Raw genomic sequence first — 22407 nt, 5'->3', positions numbered from 1 at the left:
GCGGATGGAACAATGCCACGAACATCATGCCTTTGAAAACACTGTTCATCCAGCCCAAAAGCATTTTCCTTTAAGACAAAATCATGGAAATTCTGCAAATTTAAATGTAGTAAAATCAGAACAGAAGCTATGAAATAAAGAACCCCGTGGGGTGTAACAGAGATGGGAAATCCTCTCTTTACAAAGCATGAGCAAATTCATACTAAAACTGCCTGAAATTGGAAAACTCAGCAGCACTAAGGCTCAGTTCATTAAGCATCAGAGAGATCACAGAGTTGAGAAATCCCATGTATGCAGTGAGTATGGGAAATCCTTCATCAGGAAGTCTCGGCTCATTAAACATCAGAGAATTCACCTGGGAGAGAGACCCCCATGGATGTAGCATACGTGGGAAAGCACATACCACAAAGTCCAGGCTCACCGAACACCAGAAAATCCATACAGGAGAGAAACCTTACGTATATGCTAAATGTGGCAAAGCCTTCCTCATTGAATCACGTATCATTTTACCTCAGAAAACTCAGACTGGAGAGAAACCCTCTATATGTAGATTGTGGAAATTGTTTCATCCCGAAGGTCAGTTTCATTGTACATTGGAACAAAGTATAGGAGATGAAAAGTCGTAAGATCCCCTTGGGATGTACTCGAGAAGAAACCTTGTATTTATTTGTTCACAGGCCTATGACCTTTGAGAGTTATCATCACTTCAAAGATTCCATCCACCCCCCAAAAAAGATTCCATCCCCTCTGTGACCTGTTCAATTAGACATGTGATTTTCCTTATCTTTTTCATTCCTTCTTACTCTTATGAGTGGAGCTCTTATCCCCTCTTCTTATCCAGAGTCTTTCCCTTGATCTATTAAACATATCCTGCTAAAAAATCTTGAGTCCTGCTTAAAGAACAAGAAATGGAAATTTGCTATGCAATAGCTGTCCTACATTTCCATCACAAACCCTGGATTATCGGGTAAATTTACTCCAACATAATATTTTTAAGCACCTAAACTTGGCCATCTAATATTTATTCAATCCTGTAATGTAGTCATTAGATAATTGAGAACAGGAAAATTTCATGATTGATTTGCATTTTACAAGGATCACCTTGCCTGTTCTATGAAGATGAGATCATATGGGTCAAGGATATAAGCAGGGACAATTCTAGTATCTCAGGTGAGAGATTGGGACAGCATGGTAATGACGGTCCAGTGAGAGAAAATGAAACTGACTTCCTGCTTTGACCTTTCGTTATATGACTTTTATCGGTGCTTTCTGAGACTTACAAGGTCCTATGGAGTTGAACGTAATTGAAGAAAGTAGGTGAACTTTGCATCTGTGCCACAGCCTGTGTTCTCAAGATCTGTTTCCCCAGGGTGAATGAGCGTTCTAGCTCAGGGCTGGGGTGAGAGGAGGAAGAGAATATGAGCTGGAACAGGGTTAGAAATGGGTAGCAGGCCTGTAAATGGCTGGCAAAGACTTCTTGGTGACCTGATGAAGACGCATAGGACTGTGGGAAAACCAGTTCTTTGAGGTCATTTTATTTTTTGCACACAAATGTTCGTAGAAGTTCCACTGGCAGTATCCAAAAAACTGGAAACAATGCAAAGGTCCACCAACTGGTGAATGATTAAATTTTGGAATATCCAACAATGAATACTAAAGCAACAAAAAAGGAACGAACTATTGATACTTTTAAAATGATTAATTTCAGGACTTCCCTGGTGGCACAGTGGATAAGACCTCACCCTCCCAATACATGGGGCCCGTGTTCCATCCCTGGTCAGGTAACTAGATCCCACATGCATGTCACAACTAAGAGTTCGCATGCCACAACTAAGGAGCCCGCCTGCCGCAACTAAGGAACCTGTGAGCCACAACCAAATAAATAAATATATTTTTAAAAAATGATGAATTTCAAAACAGTCGTGCTATGTGAAAGAAGCCAGCACAGACACTACTAATTTTATGAAAAGAACGCAGACTAATCTGTAGTGACAGAAGGCGGTCCAGTGCTGCCCAGGATGGGCTGGGTAAGGAGCACGGTTGGGAAGAGGCTCACAACGTCCACCGTTTCCGCTCACTTTGTGATCGCTGCATCCCCCGTACTGTCACTTTTCCAAACCTTGGTCTTCCCCAAACACTTCATCTGCCAGTTCCACGCCGAGCTCCGCAGACAGCATTTGCCCCGCAGTACGGACGCCGAATCTCCTCTAAGAGGGCGGCGTCCACGGTGCTCCTGCCCAACGGCTCAAACCCGAAACGGCTACAGCGCGCCGCCAGGGTTGTTTTTGCCAAGCACGCTTAAGTTTTCATACGGCCTCTAAATCTTTTCGCAATTAAACCAGTTATCGAGGTGTCCAGAAGCAATTTTAACTTCCCACGCAGCCGAGACGTCACAGCCGCTCAGAATGTACTGAGCCCTTTCGGTCTTGATGGGCTCCGGGCTTTGAAAAATTTGCGCCGTTCACCGTCCACAAGCGGGCCCTGTCCATTCAAATGAATTTACCCCCACGTCATGTTTGCTTTGTATGAGCTCGAGCCTCTTAAAATCTCCCCATTTTCCTTTAAGGGGCTGAGGTACCAGGAAATAGGAGAGTCTTCAGCCGTGGTCTCTCAGCGGCCGCCACGCCTTCTGTACGTCAGGTGCGCAAAGATGGCGACCCCAGGGCGCCGAGTCTGTGGTGGCGGCGCGGACGTATTACCTCATAAGGAAAAGCCGGAAACTCCCAATCCGTTCACCATAGAAACGCGGTAGAAACGCCGCTGACCCTTGTCGGTTGGTCTCGGGAGAGGGGGCTGGGCGAGGGGACCAGAAGTAAAAGGAGTTTGGGGGATAAAGTTAGGCCCTGAAGAGGTCGCTGCAGGTTCAGGAGAGAACCAGGTGGGTACGTGGGTCTGGCTGTAGAAAAGACGGGGATGGGGGCGGTCTGTCGGCCTTTAGGTGGGCTGTGGCTCCTTTGAGTCTGAGAAGGTGGCGCAAGGGTGGATGGTGCTTTGGTTTTGTTTTTGAAGGGAGCATGGAGGAGTCAGTACAATGTCTATGATCGGGGTGTCTTTGGGGTCAATCATGGGGGGCTCTGGTGGTCAGCGTTTAAAGGTCTGAACAGATCAACTACCGAGAGTCCTGAGGTCAGTGTTTAAGGTCTTCGGGGGTGATTGACAACTGGTGGCGTGGGGTTCGTCAATGAATGCGGAGACTTGTTCGGGTTCTCGGATGATTTGGAGCTCAAAGGTCGAGGAACCGTTAAGGGAGGTCAGTGTACGTGTGTATCTGACCTGGTTTGGTATTAATCCAGTGGGGTAATGGTCACTGTCTTTAGTGCAGGGATGTGTGACAGCAGAAGGCTCGGAGGCTCAGGAGCCCTGGTAGGTTCGTGTGTTGAGCCCAGACTTTGGCTGCTGGGACAGACTTGGTGAACGTTAGTTAACGTTCCCTGAAAACTTCAGGTCCAAGTCCCTGCCCCACCACAAATTTTCTAATCCCTTTTGGCTCCCTACAGCACCCCTTCCTTTTGAACCCAAAGAAATGAAAGTTTGGGGGAAGAACACTTCAGCATATTTCAATTTAGTAGTCTTTTAATTTAAGTTTTTTTTTATCATTCCTCCTGCAGGTTGACTGCATATTTCTTTTCAGGTTTTATATGTGAATATTTAAAGGCTGCTCCTTTCCCAGTATTTATATTTTTGAATTGTTTTTTAAATTTGTATTTATGGCTTATATTCCTTTTCTCTCTCTTCTTTTTTTGATGTGTTCATTGTCCCTCATATTAAAATGTGTATGTAAACAGGGGATATGAAGACTTTTTTTTTTTTTCTTTTTTCTTTTTTGCGGTACACGGGCCTCTCACTGTTGTGGCCTCTCCCGCTACGGAGCACAGGCTCCGGACGCGCAGGCTCAGCGGCCATGGCTCACGGGCCCAGCCGCTCCGCGGCATGCGGGATCTTCCCGGACCGGTGCACGAACCCGTGTCCCCTGCACCGGCAGGCGGACTCTCAACCACTGCACCACCAGGGAAGTCCCTATATGAAGACTTTTAAAGAGGCTTGAGGGCATCAAAGTTTAAAGGAAAAATTTACAGTTTCTCACTGCCTAGATGACCTCATTTCTATAATTGTCTGAAAATTACCTGCCACTGAAATATAGTACTGTGCTGATTCTCCTTTGCCACTTTCCCTTTCAAATTCATGCTACTTCCATATATTCAGGGAGTTAGGTTTCATTGGCCCAAGGTGTGAAATTATCTGGGGAATCAAATGAAGAGACAGAAATATTGGGGACCACGTGTTAAGGTGAGTGCACAGGAAGAAGGAATACAATTCCAGAAGTAATTTTGCTTTTCAACTCACAGGTGCTAACAAGAGACAAGATATGAATGAAGAAAGACCTAGATATTGTTATTTCTGGGGATACTTTGGCGACTGTTATATCTAACTAGAAATTTTGGTATATTCAGAAGAGACAAAGACAGAGCCTCTGCATTGCCAGCTATTTTCAGAGAACAGAAGAAAATGATCCAGGCCCAGGTGACTCATGTCTTGTTTTATTCTCTCCTTTATTCCTGAATGGATTTGTAGAGGCCTGTAAAAAAAAAAAAATCAGTTCAGTATCTAGAGAGAAATAAATTTTGTAGATAAACTCCAACGCCATGGCAAAGTTGGATCAAGAACATATGTTTATATGATTCCTAGTAAATGACTAGTGTGGGAACATAATGTGTAACTGTTACTGACTCTGTGTGTGCGCCTGTAGATGTGTGCCTATTTATAAATGCATGTGGGTTCATGTACATATCTGTGTACATAAATACATCTGTTATGTTTTGTGCATCAGTGGAATTATACTCTAAAGAACATCCCTTTGGCCTGAGATAGTATAATTTAAGCATCTAATAGAATAATGACTGCAACTGTTTGTGAATATTAGCTGTATAAAATTCCATTCGTCTATAATTGTACTCAAAGAAATGAGTCAAACTATGCAAAGCATTTAGATGAGTATCTGTTACCAAAAGTCAGGTCTGGCTGCTCGCTGCTTGAAAGCCAATAACTCGAGAGGCAAGGTTGGTGGAAAGGAAAGTTTGTTTTATTCCAGAGGCTGGCAACTGGGGGAAGAGGGTGGACTCGTGTCCAGAGGCCAACTCCCCACTGCCAGTCAGTGGGCCAGAGCTTTTAAAGGGGAGTTTCAGGGCTGTATAGGCAGAGGGAGGGGGCTACATGCAGAAACAACATAGTCAACTCTGGCCGTCATCTTGAAATCGGTCATGCCATGGTCTGATCAGCGTCATCTTGACTGTGTTGAGTGCAGTTAATCTTTAGTTCCACGGTTGGTTTGTTCCCATTTCCTTGAAGCCAGTTCTTGGAATTTTGGCAGCTTATTTCATGGCTACAGTCTGGTCGTCATGTAGTTAACTTCTTCCAACTGGTGAGGGTTTCAGTATCTACAAAACAGCTCAAAGGATATGGCTTAGAATATTATCTATAGCCCTGGAAGAGGAACTAAAGGACCTTGACTTTGTTTAATGACTAAACTATTATTATTTGGTCTTGTTGGACTCTTTTCCTTTGTGTCTGCATTTTCTCACTTCTCTGATTAAATTTATTCTTTAAAGTTTTTCTGCAGACAAAAGGCAGGCTGAGCACATGGTGGTGTGGGGGGTGTGTGTGTGTGTGTGTGTGTGTGTGTGTCTATCTGTCCTGGGGAGGCCCCCTAGGGTCCTGCTCCTTTCCATGCCTGCTACATAGTAAGTGGTGTGTGAGATCATCCATGCCTTAAATCTTTGCCAGTACTTAATAATAGGACATTATCAAATTGTATAATTTCATCAATCTGGATGGTCCAATGTTTATTCTTTTACCTTATTTTGCATTTACCTCATCATAGGTAAGGTTGAAATCCATGTTATATATTTATTGGCCAGTTGGATTCTTTTTCTCTTGTGATATGCCTGTCCTTATCATTTTTACATTAACAAAATGATTTTTTTTCTTACTGATTAATAGGAGTCATGCCTATCCACTACATATTGATTCTTTCTTTTGTTTATAAAAAATATTTTCCCAGCTTGTCACTTTTCTTTCAGCTTTATCCACGGTAACTTTTTCAATGCAGACATTTTAATTTTTCCTCTTATAAAGTTTACTACTTATTTTCTTTTATGGTTTTTTGTTTGTGACATGAACATAATTCATATTCGTCTCTATTCCTTTCACAGATTCTTTTGTTTTATAGCTAGGACTCTAAACAGGAGACAAACTATTTTTGAGTGTGAAATTAGGTAGGAACCTAAGGTTTTGTTTTTCCAAATGGATCTACATCTCATGTGAAAAAATTCAGAAGGTGGTAAGATCAGCAGTGTTAAGAATTTGCCGCCTCTTTTAAAAAAGAAAAAGAAAAGAATTTGCTCAACCAAGTAACTCTCTTCTCTATGATGTAATCTCTGCAAGAACACAGGGATAGATTATCCCATCAGATTTCCCCTCATCTGGCAGCTCGGTTGACAAGCAGGTCTCATTTCATTCCCTGGTGGCATTTGGGCCTAGGCTGCATGGCCACAGGATCAGGACATTGAAGACATTCCACACTGCTGAACTGTAGTTATCCAGAACACTTCTAACACCAAATGTAGGGGTATTTTCCTCACACCTCCTAATTCTGTGACTCTCCAGACACCAACTGGGTGTCCTACAATTCAACTCAATCCTGCCACTAACTACCTGGAGTTAGCGTCAGATCCCACAAGGTAAGAGCTCAGTCCCACAAGACTGCCCCCACTTTAGGTGCCTGTCAAGAGTCCCAGGTTGTTACCTAAGCTTCTGATGACGAGCTCTAAATCCAGGGGTACCCACAACCCTCTGCTTAGGTTTGGTAATTCACTAGAATGACTCACAGAACTCAGGAAATCTCTTTACGTACATTCACTGGTTTATTCTAAAGGCTACAACTCAGGAATAGCCAGATGGAAGAGATGCATAGCACGAGGTATGGGGGAAGGGGCGCAGAAGTTCCTCCCTGGGAGCACAACCCTGCCAGCACCTCTATGTGTTCACCAACACGGAAGCTCTCTGAACCTGATGTTTTAGGGGTTTTTATGGTGGTTTTCTGATGTAGGCACAAATTGATTAAATCACTGGCTATTGGGGACTGAACTCAACCCCCAATGCCAGTTCCCTCCCTGGAGGTTGGAGGTCTTTCTGGGGACCAGGCACCGGTCATCTCATAAGCACACAAAAGATACTCTTATCACCCTAGAAAGCCCACAGTTTTTTGGAACTGTGTTCCAGGAACCAGGGGCAAAGACCAAATATATATTCATCACAACATTTTTCTGGCTTCTGTTGCTTTCATTTCGTCAATTTTGTCTTTCTTTTGATGGTAATGAGTCTTTTCTTTTTTCTTTCTTTCTTTTTTTAATCCTTTCCTCATCACTTCTTTTTTTTTAATTTATTTAATTTATTTATTTTTGGTTGCATCGGGTCTTTGTTGCTGCATGCGGGCTTTCTCTAGTTGCGGCGAGTGGGGGCTACTCTTCATTGCGGCACGCGGGCTTTTCATTGCAGTGGCTTCTCTTGTTGCGGAGCACAGGCTCTAGGTGTGCAGGCTTCAGTAGGTGTAGCATGTGGGCTCGGTATTTGTAGCTCGAGGGCTGTAGAGCTCAGGCTCAGTAGTTGTGGCACACGGGCTTAGTTGCTCCACGGCATGTGGGATCTTCCTGGACTGGGGTTTGAACCCGTGTCCCCTGCATTGGCAGGCGGATTCTTAACTACTGCCCCACCAGGGAAGCCCGAGTCTTTTCTTTCTAGTTGGTTTCCAAATCTGACTTTTGCAAGTGATGTTCTATAGTTTCAGTCTCACTCATCTAAAAGCAGATTTCCTGCTTGGCTTTGCTGGCTGGCTAAGTCTGAGTTACAGGATGTTTAATCAGTTCTAAAATTTTCTTAATTCCTGAGATCTTCATACGGCTTCTCTGTTTCTCTATAATCTCTTTCAAAAACTACGTAAGGCCTATGTTAGACCTCAGTGTATTCTCCATATTTAGTAAACTCTCCTTTATATTTTCTGTCTCTTTCTGCGTCTGCTTCATCTTTAGTTGTTTTTTCAAATGCATATTTCAGTTCACTCGTTATATTTTCAGTGTATCTAATATGATGTTAGCCTTTTGTGAAATAATAAGAAATATACACATTGGTCTCTGCCCCTAGTTCCTGACATAGAGCTCCTAAAACCCTTATAAATAGGGGTGCTCTGAGAATCTTCTGGTCTTTGACCCCAATTCCTAGCACAGAGTCCCTAAAATCCTTGTAATTTCCTAAATAATAAGAGTACTACGAGCTCCCATACAACTTCACTTGTATGTGGGATCTACAATATGACACAAGTGAACTTCTCTACAAAACAGAAACAGAATCACAGACATAGAGAACAGACTTATGGTTTCCAAGGGGGACTGGGGGTGATGGAGGGATGGAGTAGGAGTGTGGGATTAGCAGATGAAAACTATTCTATTTAGAATGGATAAACAACAAGGTCCTCCTGTATAGCACAGGGAACTATATTCAGTATCCTGTGATAAACCATAATGGAAAAGAATATGCAAAAGAATATATATATATAACTGAATCACTTTGCTGTACAGCAGAAATTAACATGACATTGTAAATCAACTATATTTCAATAAAATTTTTTTAAAAAGAGTACTAAGAGCATATTTTGTTGTAAAATTTGGTCTTTGATCCTGGTTTCTGACACAGAGTTCCTAAATCCCTTGGAATTTCCTGGGTGATAGGAGTGCCTTTCTTTCTAATGAGGTAACACTTGAAGGGCTCCTGAATGGGACCTGTTTACCAGAAAGACCAAGCCATGATCAGAAGCTTGGAACCTTCCATCTCATTCCCCATTGTCCACAGAAAAGGGAGGGGCTAGAAATAGAGTTAATGATCAATCATGCCTACGTGATGAAGCCTCCATAAAAATCCCAAAGGTGTGGGGTTTAGAGAGCTTCTGGGCTGGTGAACACATGGAGGTGCTGGAGGGGCACCAGGAGAGGGCACGGAAGCTCCAAGCTCCTTTCCACATACCTTGCCTTAGCAGCTCTTGCATCTGGATGAAATCTGTATCCTTTATCATATGCTTTTATAATAAACTGGTGAACAATAAGTAAACTTTTTTCCCGAGCTCTCTGGGCTGCTCCAGCAAATTAATCAAACCCAGGGAGGGGGTCACTGGAACCTCCCATCTATAGCTGGTTAGTCAGGAGCACAGGTGGCACCCTGGACTTGCATTTGGCATCTGGAGTGGGGTGGTGGTGGGGTCTCGTGGAGCTGAGCTCTTACGCTGTGGCATGTGATGCTCTCTTCAGGTCGATCATGTCAGAATTGAATTGTAGGACACACAGCTGCTGTCAGAGAATTGCTTGGTGATGTGTTTAAAAAAACACATCGGAATTGGTGTCAAAATCATAGAAATATGAGAAGGACAGCTTCCTTTATATTCCTTATGAGTCAGTCAAAGAGAAACACTCAATTAAACAGGACTCTGCTATTCCAGGAAACCCTGTCATTCAAGGATGTGGCCGTGGACTTCACGTGGGAGGAGTGGCAGCTCCTGGCCCCTCCTCAGAAGGACCTGTACCGGGACGTGATGCTGGAGAACTATAGCAACCTGCTGTCCGTGGGTGAGGACGGCTCCCCTGGGTCCCTCAGAGTCCCCAGTCAGTGGCCGTTCCTTCCTCAGCTGCTTACACTTGGAAGTCACTGCAGTGCCCTAATGGCAGGTTCTCAGTGCCTCCTCTGGCTCCTGATAAAAGGGTGTACACAATGTGCCATGAGTTGTTTTTATTACCAGCACAGCTGACACCAAATGTGTGGGGTTTTTTCTATCCCCAAAACCAATTCTCCTACTCTCCAGGTATGGACTGGGTATCCCGAAACTCAATCCTTTTCTGACACTAACCACCCAGAGTCAGACTCAGATCCCACAGGCTTACGGACTCAGCCCCGCAGGACTGCCCTCACTTCAGACACTAGTCGAACAGATTGGGTACCCAGGGTAGCCACACTTCTGTCCGACTTGACCTTAAATTTGGCATTCCCACTCTCCATCCCTCAGGTTTGGTAATTTGCTAGAACGGCTCACAGAACTCAGGAAAGCACTTTACTTACCATTACCAGTTTATTATAAAGGATAATAGCCAAATGGAAGAGATGCCCAGGGTGAGGTATGGGAGAAGGAGTGTGGGCCTTCCATGCCCCCTCCAAGTGTGTCACCTTTGATGTGATCACCGACCCGGAAGCTCCCCCAACCTGGTTTTTTAGGAGTTTTTGTGGCGATTTCATTGTGTAAGCGTGATTTCTTAAGTCATTTGCCATGGGTGATTAACTCAATCTCCAGCCCCTTCCCTCCCCATGGAGGGGTTAGGGAGTTAGAGCTGAAATTTCCAACCTTCTACTCATGCCTTGGTCTTTCTGGCAGCCAGCCTCCACCCTGAAGCTCTCTAGGGACCCCCAGCCACCAGTCATCTCATTAGCACACAGAAGACACCCATCACTCTGGACACCAAAGGTGCTAGAAGTTCTTGTGTCAGGAACTGGAACTTAAACCAAATGCTGTAACAGAAGAGGTTCCTGCCAGCCCGTCACATAGGAAGTTACAAGGGCTTTATTTTATTTTTATTATTTATTTATTTATTTTAAAATTTTATTTATTTTTGTTTGCGTTGGGTCTTTGTTGCTGCATGCGGGCTTTTCTCTAGTTGCGGCAAGCGGGAGCTACTCTTCGTTGTGGTGCGTGGGTTTCTCATTGCGGTGGCTTCTCTTGTTTTGGAGTATGGGCTCTAGGCACGCAGGCTTAGTAGTTGCTGCACGTGAGCTCTAGGGCACATGGGCTTCAGTAGTTGTGGCTTGCAAGCTCAGTGGTTGTGGTTCATGGGCTCTAGAGCGCAGGCTCAGTAGTTGTGGCACGTGGGCTTAGTTGCTCAACAGCGTGTGAGATCTTCCAGTACCAGGGCTCAAACCTGTGTCCCCTGCATTGGCAGGTGGATTCTTAACCACTGTGCCACCAGGGAAGTCCCTATTTTTATTTTTTGTTGTGCCACGTGCCATCTCAGTTCCCTGACCAGGGATCAAACCCACGCCCCCTGCAGTGGAAGCACAGAGTCGTAACCACTGGACCACCAGGGAAGTCCCCACAAGGGCTTTAGAAGCTCTGTGCCAGGAACTGGGGGCGGAGACCAAATATATATTATTATATCACAATATCCCATGAGTCTCTCCTGAGTGAAAAACCTCCGCTTGGCAGATGTGAAAAACGGTCCCTCAAATGTAACATTCTCCCGTCCCCACAGACCCCAGCCCAGTTCAGTGAGTCTCAGTCTTCTATCGTTTCCCATGAACAGGGTATCGGGTCAGCAAACCAGATGCAATGTCCAAGTTGGAACGAGGGGAAGAACCGTGGACAATAGAAGATGAAATCCACAGTCAAACCTGTCCAGGTGAGTGAGGATCAGCTGGGTAACTGCAGACATCATAGTCAGTCAGTGCGAGAAGCCTGGGAGGGCGTCTGAGGATACTGTGCCTCCATGTATCTCTTTCTCCATAAAAGAACTTTTAGGTCTTGAGAGGTAAGTATACCCCTTTTCCTCTTCTGAGATCTGTTCCTTGCTGATTTTATTTTACATCTTGATTTTTGTTTGTTTGCCTCGTTTTCTTCTTCCTTGGATTCTGTAACCCTCTCCTTTGAACCCTGTCACAAATCCCTTCCACCTCCCTGGCTATGAAATTCCAGGCCTCGCTCCAAGGAGAGATCTTTGAATTCATCACTGTTTTCTGACTACCGCACTCTCCTGCCCCACTGAGAAAGACAGACTTCCCTTCCTGACATCCAACTGCACCTTGTATTTTGCGCCCTCACAGTAACCTAGTCTATGACTGTGCATCAAGCCAGCTCCTTAGTTTCTCCACCGCACTGCCCCCCACCACCATTCTGAGGTTCTTCAAAGGTATTGCTTTCCATTTTCTCAAAATTTTCCTTTAGTCTCGTGAATTAAGTTCTATCTGTTTTCTGGCTGAGACTCCAAATTGCTATCTCCCTTACTGTTGTCTATATTGTCTATACTTTGAGTTCTAGATGTTCTAGATCTTTTACTGGCCTAAGATTTCTGAGTTCCTGTATGAGGCATAGGAATCATCTTCTCTCCACAAAAAAAGCCCTTTCCGCCATCCTATTTTAATGTTAGATTCTCTCTTAATATTGCACATCTTACCCTGTCCATGCTGGTATTATCTTGAATGTTATTCTCTGCCTATGGAGTTCTCATCTTAGAGGTCTCTGCTGTCGACTGTTTTAACTAGAAAAGACTGTTTTACATCTACATCAGTTCTGCCTAAGTTGCAGCTTATGTCTCCTTCAGTTTACTTCCTTCATACATTTGCTATTTCTGATTTTCCTTTGGCTTATCTTAGGTGTTAGCACTGTATTCATTTCCCCAAATCATTTGTTTTTCCCATTATATTCTTTTTTTTTTTAACAGCTTTACTGAGATAATTCACATATGCTACAATTTGCCAACTTAAAGCATACAATTCACTGTTTTGTAGTATATTAAGAGAGTTATGTAACCATTACCAACAGCAACTTTGGAAGATTTTCATCACTTTATAAAAGTTTCCTCCTAAGCCTTCAGCCCTAGGCAAGCACTAATCTACTTTCTATCTCTGTAGATTTTCCTGTTCTGGATATTTAATATAAATAGAATCATAAACTATATGGTCTATTGTGAAAGACTTCTTTCATTTATCATAATGTTTTTGAAATTCTTCCATAGAAGTTCTAACATGTATCTGTAATTCATTCTTTTTTTATTGCCAAATAATATTCCATTGTATGGATATACCACATTTTATTTACTCATTTATCTATTGATGGACATTTGGGTGGTATCCACTTTTTGGCTTTTTTGAATTATGCTGCTATGAACATTCATGTACAACTTTTTTGTGAACATATGTTTTCATTTTTCTTTGGTATATATCTAGGAGTGGAATTCTTGGGTCATATGGACTCTTGGAAGGGTCCAAATGTGGTGCTTCCAGACTCATGGTCGGCATTATGTCCTCCCAGCCATGATGTGTGATAATACACAGAGTATTGCCAACCAAAGGCTCACCCTTTGGTATCCAGAGTTTTCATTGGGATTCAATCACACATTTCCCACATGGAAATATGTCTTTCTCTCCTCCAGAACTCAGGCTAATACCTATAGTCTCCATTTCCTCCAAAGGTTGTAACTGATAGGGTGTGGCCCAAAGCCCATGTCATAAATCACATTGTTAGAGTGTCTGGTGGCCAAAGCCACCAGGCAAACAAAGACATTCCTATCAGGCAGGACATTCCAGGGGCCTAGAGATCACCTCCCAGTAGCCAAGGGCAAGGGCCAGACCTCTCTTTGAGTGAGGTTCAGTCTTCACTGAAGGTAACTGTACAAATGAACAATAAAGGGATTCCTTTAGAAAAACAGAGGAAATAGAGCTTATAGTAATACAGTCAGAGTGGGAATGACAGCATGATATGTACAAGGTTTATCTACATTTTGAATTAGGAAGATGATGCCATGAGTTAGGAATGAAGGCATGAAATAAGAAATGTGCAAGCCCATGGGATTGACTATCAAAAAGTGGCCTGAAGTCAGGCAAATGAAAGCCAGTGTTAGAAGGTCTCTTCAGGAGGAGGAGTGGAGTGGAAACATGAATCCATGGAATATTCACGGTGATGTACACTTTTCTTGCCAGGATGACTGTTTGGATTTGCTATGTGAGTAATTGAGGTAGCATAGTGGAGGGTTGGTAGGTTTTGTATTTTTATAGCTCTAGGCTATCTTACCTTTTACCTGGGTGGCAGTAGGTTAGCAATAATAAGGAACAGTCAGATGTTCTTTAAAAAAAACCTGAAGGTAAAGCTGACACAACCTGGTCTTAAAGGAGGAAGTTGGTCCTTTAGTACAACCTGTTGCCAACCTAGATGCAAATGTAGAGTTACTGAAGTAGATGCTGCTGGTGGCAAGTGAAGAGTTTATTAGGGACGTTGACATGGGAAAAATTTGGATACGACCTCTCTACTGAATGCAGAAAGTGATTGAAAAAGGCGACAGTTTCCATATTCCATTAGCTTCCAAAGATGACTACATGGTACACGGCCAGTTACAAAATTTCCTAACAGTCATTGTTGCCCTGTTTCACTATGAATGGAACATAGGATAACGTGACACAGATAGACTAAAGGTTAGAGTTTTGATTATACAAGTTATCCACTAATATGTGTGATGTTTTTGGAAAGTTAGTTTGATGGTGGTCTACAGAAGCAAATTTAGGAACAGGATTACAATGCAAGAGATTATTTCAGTTTACAGTCCTTTACAGTTACTTGCCAGGTTACAAATACGTTTATTCTATACACCTTAGTATGCATATTTCCCTGATTTCTGTAGTCAGAATTTGGATCCTCTAAGTGGGCTTAAAGAATCCCCAAACTCCTGAGTGTTGGAATGTCTTAAGACGTTGGTTCTGTACTATCATCATCTTTCATTCTACATGTCCTCCCAACACATCCAGTCCTCTTTTCTTGAATAGTATGCACATATTATTTCCACATTGTTTCCTCCACTTATACTTCCACTTGGCTTCTTGATTTCTGTACTACACATCTAATATCATCTCAAAGTTTAGGTTCCACAATGCACTTTTTTTTCCTACATGTGGATTTCAGTAATCTTCTTCCTCATCACAACTGGAGATGCTTTTACCAAACCATTGGCTCAGGCCATACAGTTAGCAGAGTAATCCTGGGTTCCTCACTTTCAAAGACCACTCTCTGCACTGACCCCATCAGTTAACCTTGCTTTTTCTTTCTTTTTTTTTTTTAACATTAAAAAAAATTTTCTGGCTGTGTGCCATGCAGAATCTTAGTTCCCCTACCAGGGATGGAATCCACACCCCCTGCAGTGGAAGCACTGGAAGTCTGGAGTCTTAACCACTGGACCGCTGGGGAAGCCCCAACCTTGCCTTTTCTTTATGCAAGTATTCAAAATATCCTCATTTCCTCCGCTTGCCACCATCTCCTTTGCTCCTTCAAACCACATTTAGCAATCTCCAACTCCCTACTTTTTTTCTTTTCTTCTTTTTCATTTGGGTTTCCCTAACAGGAATTATGAGAAGTGAAAGTAAGTAAGGCATATTTTATATATCCCAAACACCAACACTGTGCCTTTGTTCACTCCAAATAGTTTTGGAGTGAACAAATGCAACCCTCATCATTTTGGATCAGTTGTCTCTTCCACCTCTGTGGTCTTGTGTATTTTCAAGTTCTGTTCCTTCATACCCTCTCGTTTGCTGCTAACAGTGACTTGCTTGGCAGTTCCCTGGTGGTCCAGTGGTTAAGACTCCATGCTTTCACTGCTGTGGGCCTGGGTTCAATCCCTACTCAGGGAGCCAAGATCCTGCAAGCCGCACAGTGAGGCCAAAAAAAAAAAAAAAAAAAAAAAAAGACTTGCATGTATTTTACTACCTCTGCATGTTTTGCAATTTCCTATTTAGAGAGCAGCCAAGTCTACATAGATTGTCAACTGCCTAAACTTATTGGTACATTAACTGTTTTTTTCCTTTTGGTTCGTTTATATTACTGTGTTTTTACCATGTGTAAGAAATAAGGAACATTTATACATGGTGTTTCTTTTATACTGTTATCATAGGGTTGCCACTAAAGTGCCATTTTTTCGAAAACCAAGGAATTTTTAAAACAATTTTATTCCAAACAATAATAAAAAGGGCTCATTGTTCTCTTCTTTCCTAGAAACTGGCAACGTTGGTAATCATCTTCAGGGTGACTGGGAAAATCAAAGAATGCTGAAAGGTATAGAACAATACCAGGAACATAATGCATTTGGAAATCCTGTTCCTCAAAGCAAAAGTCATTTCTCTTTCAGACAAAATCATGATATGTTTGAGTTCTATATAAAAGCTTTGAAATCACATTTAAGTTTAGTCAGCCAGGGCCAAAGCTATGAAATTAAGAACTCTACTAAATGTAACGGAGATGGGAAATCATTTCTGCATGGTAAGCATGAAGAATTTCATTCTCCAGTTCAATGCCCTCTAAGTGCAAAATCCATCAGTAGTAAGTCCCAAGTCATTAAGCACCAAGGAACTCACAATGCAGAGAAAGCCCACATATGCAGTGAGTGTGGGAAAGCCTTTGTTAAGAAGTCTCAGCTCACTGACCATCAGAGAGTTCATACAGGGGAGAAACCTTATGGATGCAGTATGTGTGCAAAAGTATTCTCCCGAAAGTCCAGGCTCAATGAACATCAGAGAATTCACAAGAGAGAGAAATCCTTTATATGCGGTGATTGTGGAAAAGTCTTCACCATGAAGAGCCGTCTGATCGAACACCAGCGAACTCACACTGGAGAGAAACCTTACATATGCAGTGACTGTGGAAAAGGCTTCCCAGGGAAGCGTAACCTCATTGTACATCAGCGAAATCATACTGGAGAGAAATGCTACATATGTAATGAATGCGGAAAAGGCTTCACTGGGAAGAGCATGCTTACTATACACCAGCGAACTCATACAGGAGAGAAACCCTACATCTGCAGTGAATGTGGGAAAGGCTTTACCACAAAGCACTATGTCATCATACACCAACGAAACCATACAGGAGAGAAACCCTACATATGTAATGAATGTGGGAAAGGTTTCACCATGAAGAGTCGTCTGATTGAACATCAGCGAACTCATACAGGAGAAAAGCCGTATGTGTGCAATGAATGTGGAAAAGGCTTTCCCAGGAAGAATAATCTGATTGTACATCAGAGAAATCATACAGTAGAGAAATCCTACGTATGTGGTGAATGTGGAAAAGGCTTCACCGTGAAGAGCATGCTCATCATACATCAACGAACTCACACTGGAGAGAAACCATACATCTGCAGTGAATGTGGGAAAGGCTTCCCATTGAAGAGTCGGCTTGTTGTGCATCAGCGAACGCATACGGGTGAGAAACCTTATAGATGCAGCGAATGTGGGAAAGGCTTCATCGTGAATAGCGGACTGATGTTACATCAGCGAACTCACACTGGAGAAAAGCCCTATATATGCAATAAATGTGGAAAAGGATTTGCATTTAAGAGCAACCTTGTGGTACATCAGCGAACCCATACTGGAGAGAAACCCTTTACATGCAATGAGTGTGGAAAAGGCTTCACGATGAAACGCTATCTCATCATACACCAGCAAATTCATATGGGAGAGAAGTCCTATATATGCAGTGAATGTGGAAAAGGTTTTGTCATGGAAACAGAGCTCATTTTACATCAGCAAATTCATACCGGAGAGAAACCTTATGCCTGCAATGAATGTGGCAGAGGCTTCACTGTGAAAAGCCGTCTAGTCGTTCATCAGCGAACTCATACAGGAGAGAAACCTTTTGTATGCAGTGAATGTGGAAAAGGCTTCTCCTCAAAGAGGAATCTCATTGTACATCAGAGAACTCATAATGGAAACAAATCTTAACAAAGCAATGAATATAGTCACACCTACAGGAAGAAAATATGCCTTGTCCAACATCAGAGGGTTTCACGCAGGATAAACTACCTTTATATGTACTGACTGTGGAAAATCCTATTCATAATTGGTATTGGTCTCATTACCCACCAGAAAATTTACACAGGAGACAAACTGTATGTATGCAATTAATGTGAGAAAGCCTTCAACACAAATTCAGCACCCGTTGTACATCAGGGAACTCATAAAAGAGAGAGACTCTGTGGATTCATCAATTGGGGGTAACCTTTCTCTCATTTGTCAAGCCTTGTTAATACACACGAGAAACGTATAGGTCAAGGTACATAATCCTTTGCAGTGACTCTGAACTCATTATATATGTGAACTTGTTCAGGGTACAAACCGTGATAGTTCAGTGAATTCATTAAACATCAGTGTGCTCTACTTGACTGTCGTCAGTGTAGATTAGCCTGTTGCTAGATTTCACCCTTGGGAAACCATGGAATTTGCATAGGAGTGAAATTTAATGAATGCAGAGAATGTGCTAGTGCCTTCAGTGATAAGTTACCTCACACTATATGTCTAAATTAACATGTAGGAAAAAGCTCTGATACATACAATGCAGAAAAGGCTTCAGGAGACATTTCTAGGTAATTATATGTCTGAAAAGTATATACTAAGATAAATCTTATGAATGGAGAGTCTAGGAAAGCCTTTTGTGGGAATAAAAACCCTGTCTCATCAGTGATCATAACAGATCACCAATGAGCTCATTCATAGTAGCAATATGATGATCGTAGAAATAAAACCTCAATAGTTGCCTCATGCATGCTGGAGAAAAATTTTCAGATGACAATGAACATGGCAGGATTTCAGTGATACATTCTGCCTCATTGCTTCTCATGAATTCATACAGAAATAGAATAGCTTATGAACCCACTAAATGTGGAGTAACTTTAGCAAAATATCAGAGAATACTGAAGGAAAAAAGCCTCATGAAAATGACGTATACTTGAGTTTTCTCTCAGAAATCTAAACTTATTGTACACCTGATGTCCATTTTGGGACACAATACCTTGAACCATATTATCAATAATTCCATAATTTTAAAGTGGGCTCTTCTGAACACAAGTCCACCTTGTGTTTAGGGTTTTAATGTTATATACATTAAATTTTCATGTTATATACAATGCAGGAGTGTTCTGTGCCCACCTCATATCATTATATGATTTGCTCTTGCATTTCTTAGGCTCTAAATTCATCTCTTTCAGTCTATGTATTTCAAAAGAAAAAGGAATATATTCATATATGTAATTCAACATGTTTGGATGTATTTATCCAAGTTTATAAGTAGCATTAAGTAGTTTACAAAAACACCTTAAAAACGATTTTTCTAAAATTTGTTTTGAAATAGTTTTAGACTTACAAGAAATTACAAAATATACAAAGTTCCAGAATAACCTACTCAGCTTCTTCAGTGATATTATCTTACATAACCATAATACATCATCAAAACCAATAAAATGACATTGGTACAATACTGTTAAGTAAACTATAGACCTCATTTGGATTTCAATAGTTTTTGCATGCACTAATTTGTATGAGTTTTGTTTTGTTTTGTTTTATGATATATAGAGTTCTAAGAAATTTTATCTCATATATAGATTTCTGTAAACCCCACCACAATTGGGATGTGGCATTGTGCCAACACAACATCCTCCTGCTACACTCTCCCCCAACCCTGACCCATGCTGACCACTGATCACACTCCATCACTCCAACTTTGCTATTTTAAGAATGCTATTAAAGTGGAATCATACAGTGTGTATCCTTTGAGATAGGCTTTATTTCCCTCAGCAAATTGTCCTTAAGATCCATCCAATTTGTTGGGTGTATAAATAGTTTCACTTTTTGTTACTGACTAGTAATCTTTTGTATGGGTGTACCATGGGTTTGTTTATCTGTTCGCTGTTGACGGATGTCTGGGTTGTTCGGTGTTTCACTCTTTTGAATAAAAATCTATGAACATCTGTGTACCCAATTTTATGTGAACATAAGAATTTGTTTCTTTGGGATAAATACCCGGGAGTCATATGTATATGTTACGCTTGTGTTTAAATTTGTAAGAACCTGCCAACTTTTCCAGAGTGGCTGTACTAATTTACATCCCCACCAGCAGTGTATGAATGCTCTGGCTGTTTCATGTCTTTTCTAGCACTTGGCACCGTCATATTTGATTCCAGCCATCCTATCAGGGGTGTGGTAGTATATAATGATGGCCTTACTTTACAATTCCCTAACAGCAAATGATATTCGACACTTATATACAAATTGAGAACCATATCAGGTAAACTTGTCATGCTTGCTTTCAACCATCCAACATAATTTTTAAAACCCAAAAGGAGAATAGCCTATTATATTTGATGGTATATTCACCCTTTCCATTCCTTTTTCTTCATTCCTGATGTTGTATGTTTCATATGTTTCCTTCTGTTATTTCTTTTTTGTCTGAGTCTCCTTTATCAATTTTTTTGAGAAGGTCTACTGGCAACAAATTCTTAGTTTTCCTAGCAGTAGGCCTCTTCTTCTCTTGTCTCTATCCAGTTATTTCTTTGATATAATAAGGATATTTAGTTCAGTTTACAAATGGTGAGTCCTGCTTTTGGGGAGGGGGGAGATAAAGGACATCTGCCAGACAGTACTGTGGCAGTATTCAATCTATGTTGAATACTATATCAATTCTATGTTGAGTAATTCATTCCTTTAAAAATATTTTTTGAGCATCTAGACTGTGCCAGGCACTGTTTTTGTCACTGGAGACACATCAGTGAACAAAACAGGCAAAGCCATGGCCTTCATGGAACATACAGTCTAGTGAAAGCGACTGAGTAGAATAAATACACATCAGAATTTCAGTTCTGTTAAATGCTGTGGAGAAATATTAAGCCTAGTATATAGGATGTAATGGACGAGCTATTTTAGAAAGGGTTTCCAAGGAAGGCTATTCTGCACAAATGTAATTTGAAACAATACCTAAGTGTACTGAGGGGAGCCAGCCAGCATAATATTTATGAGCCAAGAACACTCCAGACCTGTTTCCAAGTGTTTTCTCTGGGCTTCCTGCCTCACACCACGACCTAAGCCAGAACCTGTGGAACTGGGACCCAGGGCTCTGGGTTTATAAAATGAGCTTTCTGATCTATATTTATTTATTTACTTGATCTATATTTACATTTGAACATCTCTGCCCTAATTCCTGGGTTAGTGCTCCCACCCCCACCCCACACTGTCACAGGATGGATTCTGGGCAGATATTCTACAGCAAAGAATTAGACATGAGGGCCCCAGCAACCAGGCCCTCAGATGCTAGTATCTTGTCCTTCTGTGAACCTACACATGCTGCCATGGCAAGGTCAGAGCAGCTCATTCCTGAAACTGATCAGTCAGGATCCCAGAATGGGCTGCCCAGGCTGCCCTGAGTTCTCTGGACCACATGTGTAACTCTACTTTCAGAGCTTGGCATCTCAGGTGAATGAGGCTAAAATTTAATCCCTGAAGGGAACGTAATATTATTAAGAAATTATGAAAACAATTCTTAATGTATAGAAATTAGAAAACATATATAAACAATACAGAAATTTTAAATCACCCATATTGTACCTAAGAGCCAAACACTGTTAACAATATATTCTCCAAATTTCAAATGCATGTAAGTATATTTTTCCAAAAGAAAAATGAGACTAGTCTCTTTATAGTTACTATATTATGAACATCTACATCATTCAGTATTCTTCTAAAACTTTTCTAAAATTGACATTTTTATAATACTAAAGTAATACATAATTATTATACAAAGATATGTTAACAATGGATAATTGCAAAAATTGAGAATGTGAAAACTTCTGATATGCTCTACCCATAAGTAAAAACCCTAAAGTAATCCAAGCTAAATATTGTATTTAAGTAATCGCAATTTTCAAAAAGACACTTATGGTTTGTTCCCATAAAAGGATCATAATATATGTACTATCCTGCAGATGCGTCTTATCCTCTGAAGAATATTTACCTTTCCTTATTTATACTGACAATCTTTCATTGTTATATACTGCTATGTTGAGTGGATGTTCCATAATTTACCAAAGTATTCATCTATCATTGTACATTTAGGTTTTTCTTTTTTATTACAAAAGCCTCTGTAGTTAATATTAAGAAAACTCACCAAATAAATGGGTGGAATATAATTGCTGGGTCAAAGAGAATGAAAAATTTAAATTGGATCCAGGTTGCCTTCTAATAGTCCTCTTTAACTTAAATCCTCTACAATTAAACCTCCCACACCTGCATAAAAACAACATTTTAAAGTGTGCTCTTTTTTTTAATTTGTGAGCTATGCCAAGTATGATAATTGCATTACCTCATAATTCTATATTCTCAAATGTCCCACTGTCACCATTTATTTTTGGAAGGAAACATGTAGTTCATTCATTTGCACCTTCACTTCATCCCCTTACCCACTAGAGGTTGCTATGTATCGATCCCACGCAGGTATTAGCATTTTTATCGAACTCTGCCTTATTGGCTACGCCTATACAAAGGCTGTCTTAATTTCTTCTAAACTACAAAGGCCTTACCCACTCCACACACAACCGCTCTCTCCACAAACCTAAGATATTAAGTGACGACTGCTTTTGTCAATTCCGTGGCCCCCGCGTCTCCAGCGATGTCTCAACTTCTACCTTTTTTTTTTTTTTTTTTTTTTTTTTTTTTTTGCGGTACGCGGGTCTCTCACTGTTTTTCCTCTCCCATTGCAGAGCACAGGCTCTGGACGCGCAGGCTCAGCGGCCATGGCTCATGGGCCTA

General features: G+C 41.4%; 1 protein-coding gene across 2 annotated transcripts; it reads left to right on the top strand.

Moving 5' to 3' along the window:
• Positions 1-631: 631 nt before the first annotated feature.
• On the top strand, positions 632-22325 carry ZNF432 (zinc finger protein 432). Of its 2 annotated transcripts, XM_022586121.3 has the most exons (5): positions 632-2878; positions 4347-4521; positions 9542-9668; positions 11388-11483; positions 15836-22324. In XM_022586121.3, the coding sequence occupies exons 2-5, from the start codon at positions 4507-4509 to the stop codon at positions 17554-17556; spliced, it is 1959 nt and encodes a 652-aa protein (XP_022441829.2). In that variant the 5' UTR covers positions 632-2878; positions 4347-4506; the 3' UTR covers positions 17557-22324. The 2 variants fall into 2 exon arrangements, with proteins under 2 accessions (XP_022441829.2, XP_022441830.2); XM_022586122.3 differs by lacking the exon at positions 9542-9668 and having other exon boundaries at positions 15836-22325.
• Positions 22326-22407: the final 82 nt, after the last annotated feature.

The sequence above is a fragment of the Delphinapterus leucas genome, chromosome 20 (assembly GCF_059928025.1).
Source record: "Delphinapterus leucas isolate spDelLeu-1000000601 "Yukka" chromosome 20, BTC_Dleu_Yukka2, whole genome shotgun sequence".
Lineage (NCBI taxonomy): Eukaryota > Metazoa > Chordata > Mammalia > Artiodactyla > Monodontidae > Delphinapterus > Delphinapterus leucas.
This window is presented reverse-complemented; position numbering and strand designations above follow the sequence as displayed.

What these genes read in the sequence shown, in the direction of transcription:
- ZNF432 (XM_022586121.3), top strand. An exon ending in TAGCAACCTGCTGTCCGTGG is followed by an intron (nt 9,669 to 11,387) that starts GTGAGGACGGCT and finishes TCCCATGAACAG; the next exon opens with GGTATCGGGTCAGCAAACCA. An exon ending in CCACAGTCAAACCTGTCCAG is followed by an intron (nt 11,484 to 15,835) that starts GTGAGTGAGGAT and finishes CTTCTTTCCTAG; the next exon opens with AAACTGGCAACGTTGGTAAT.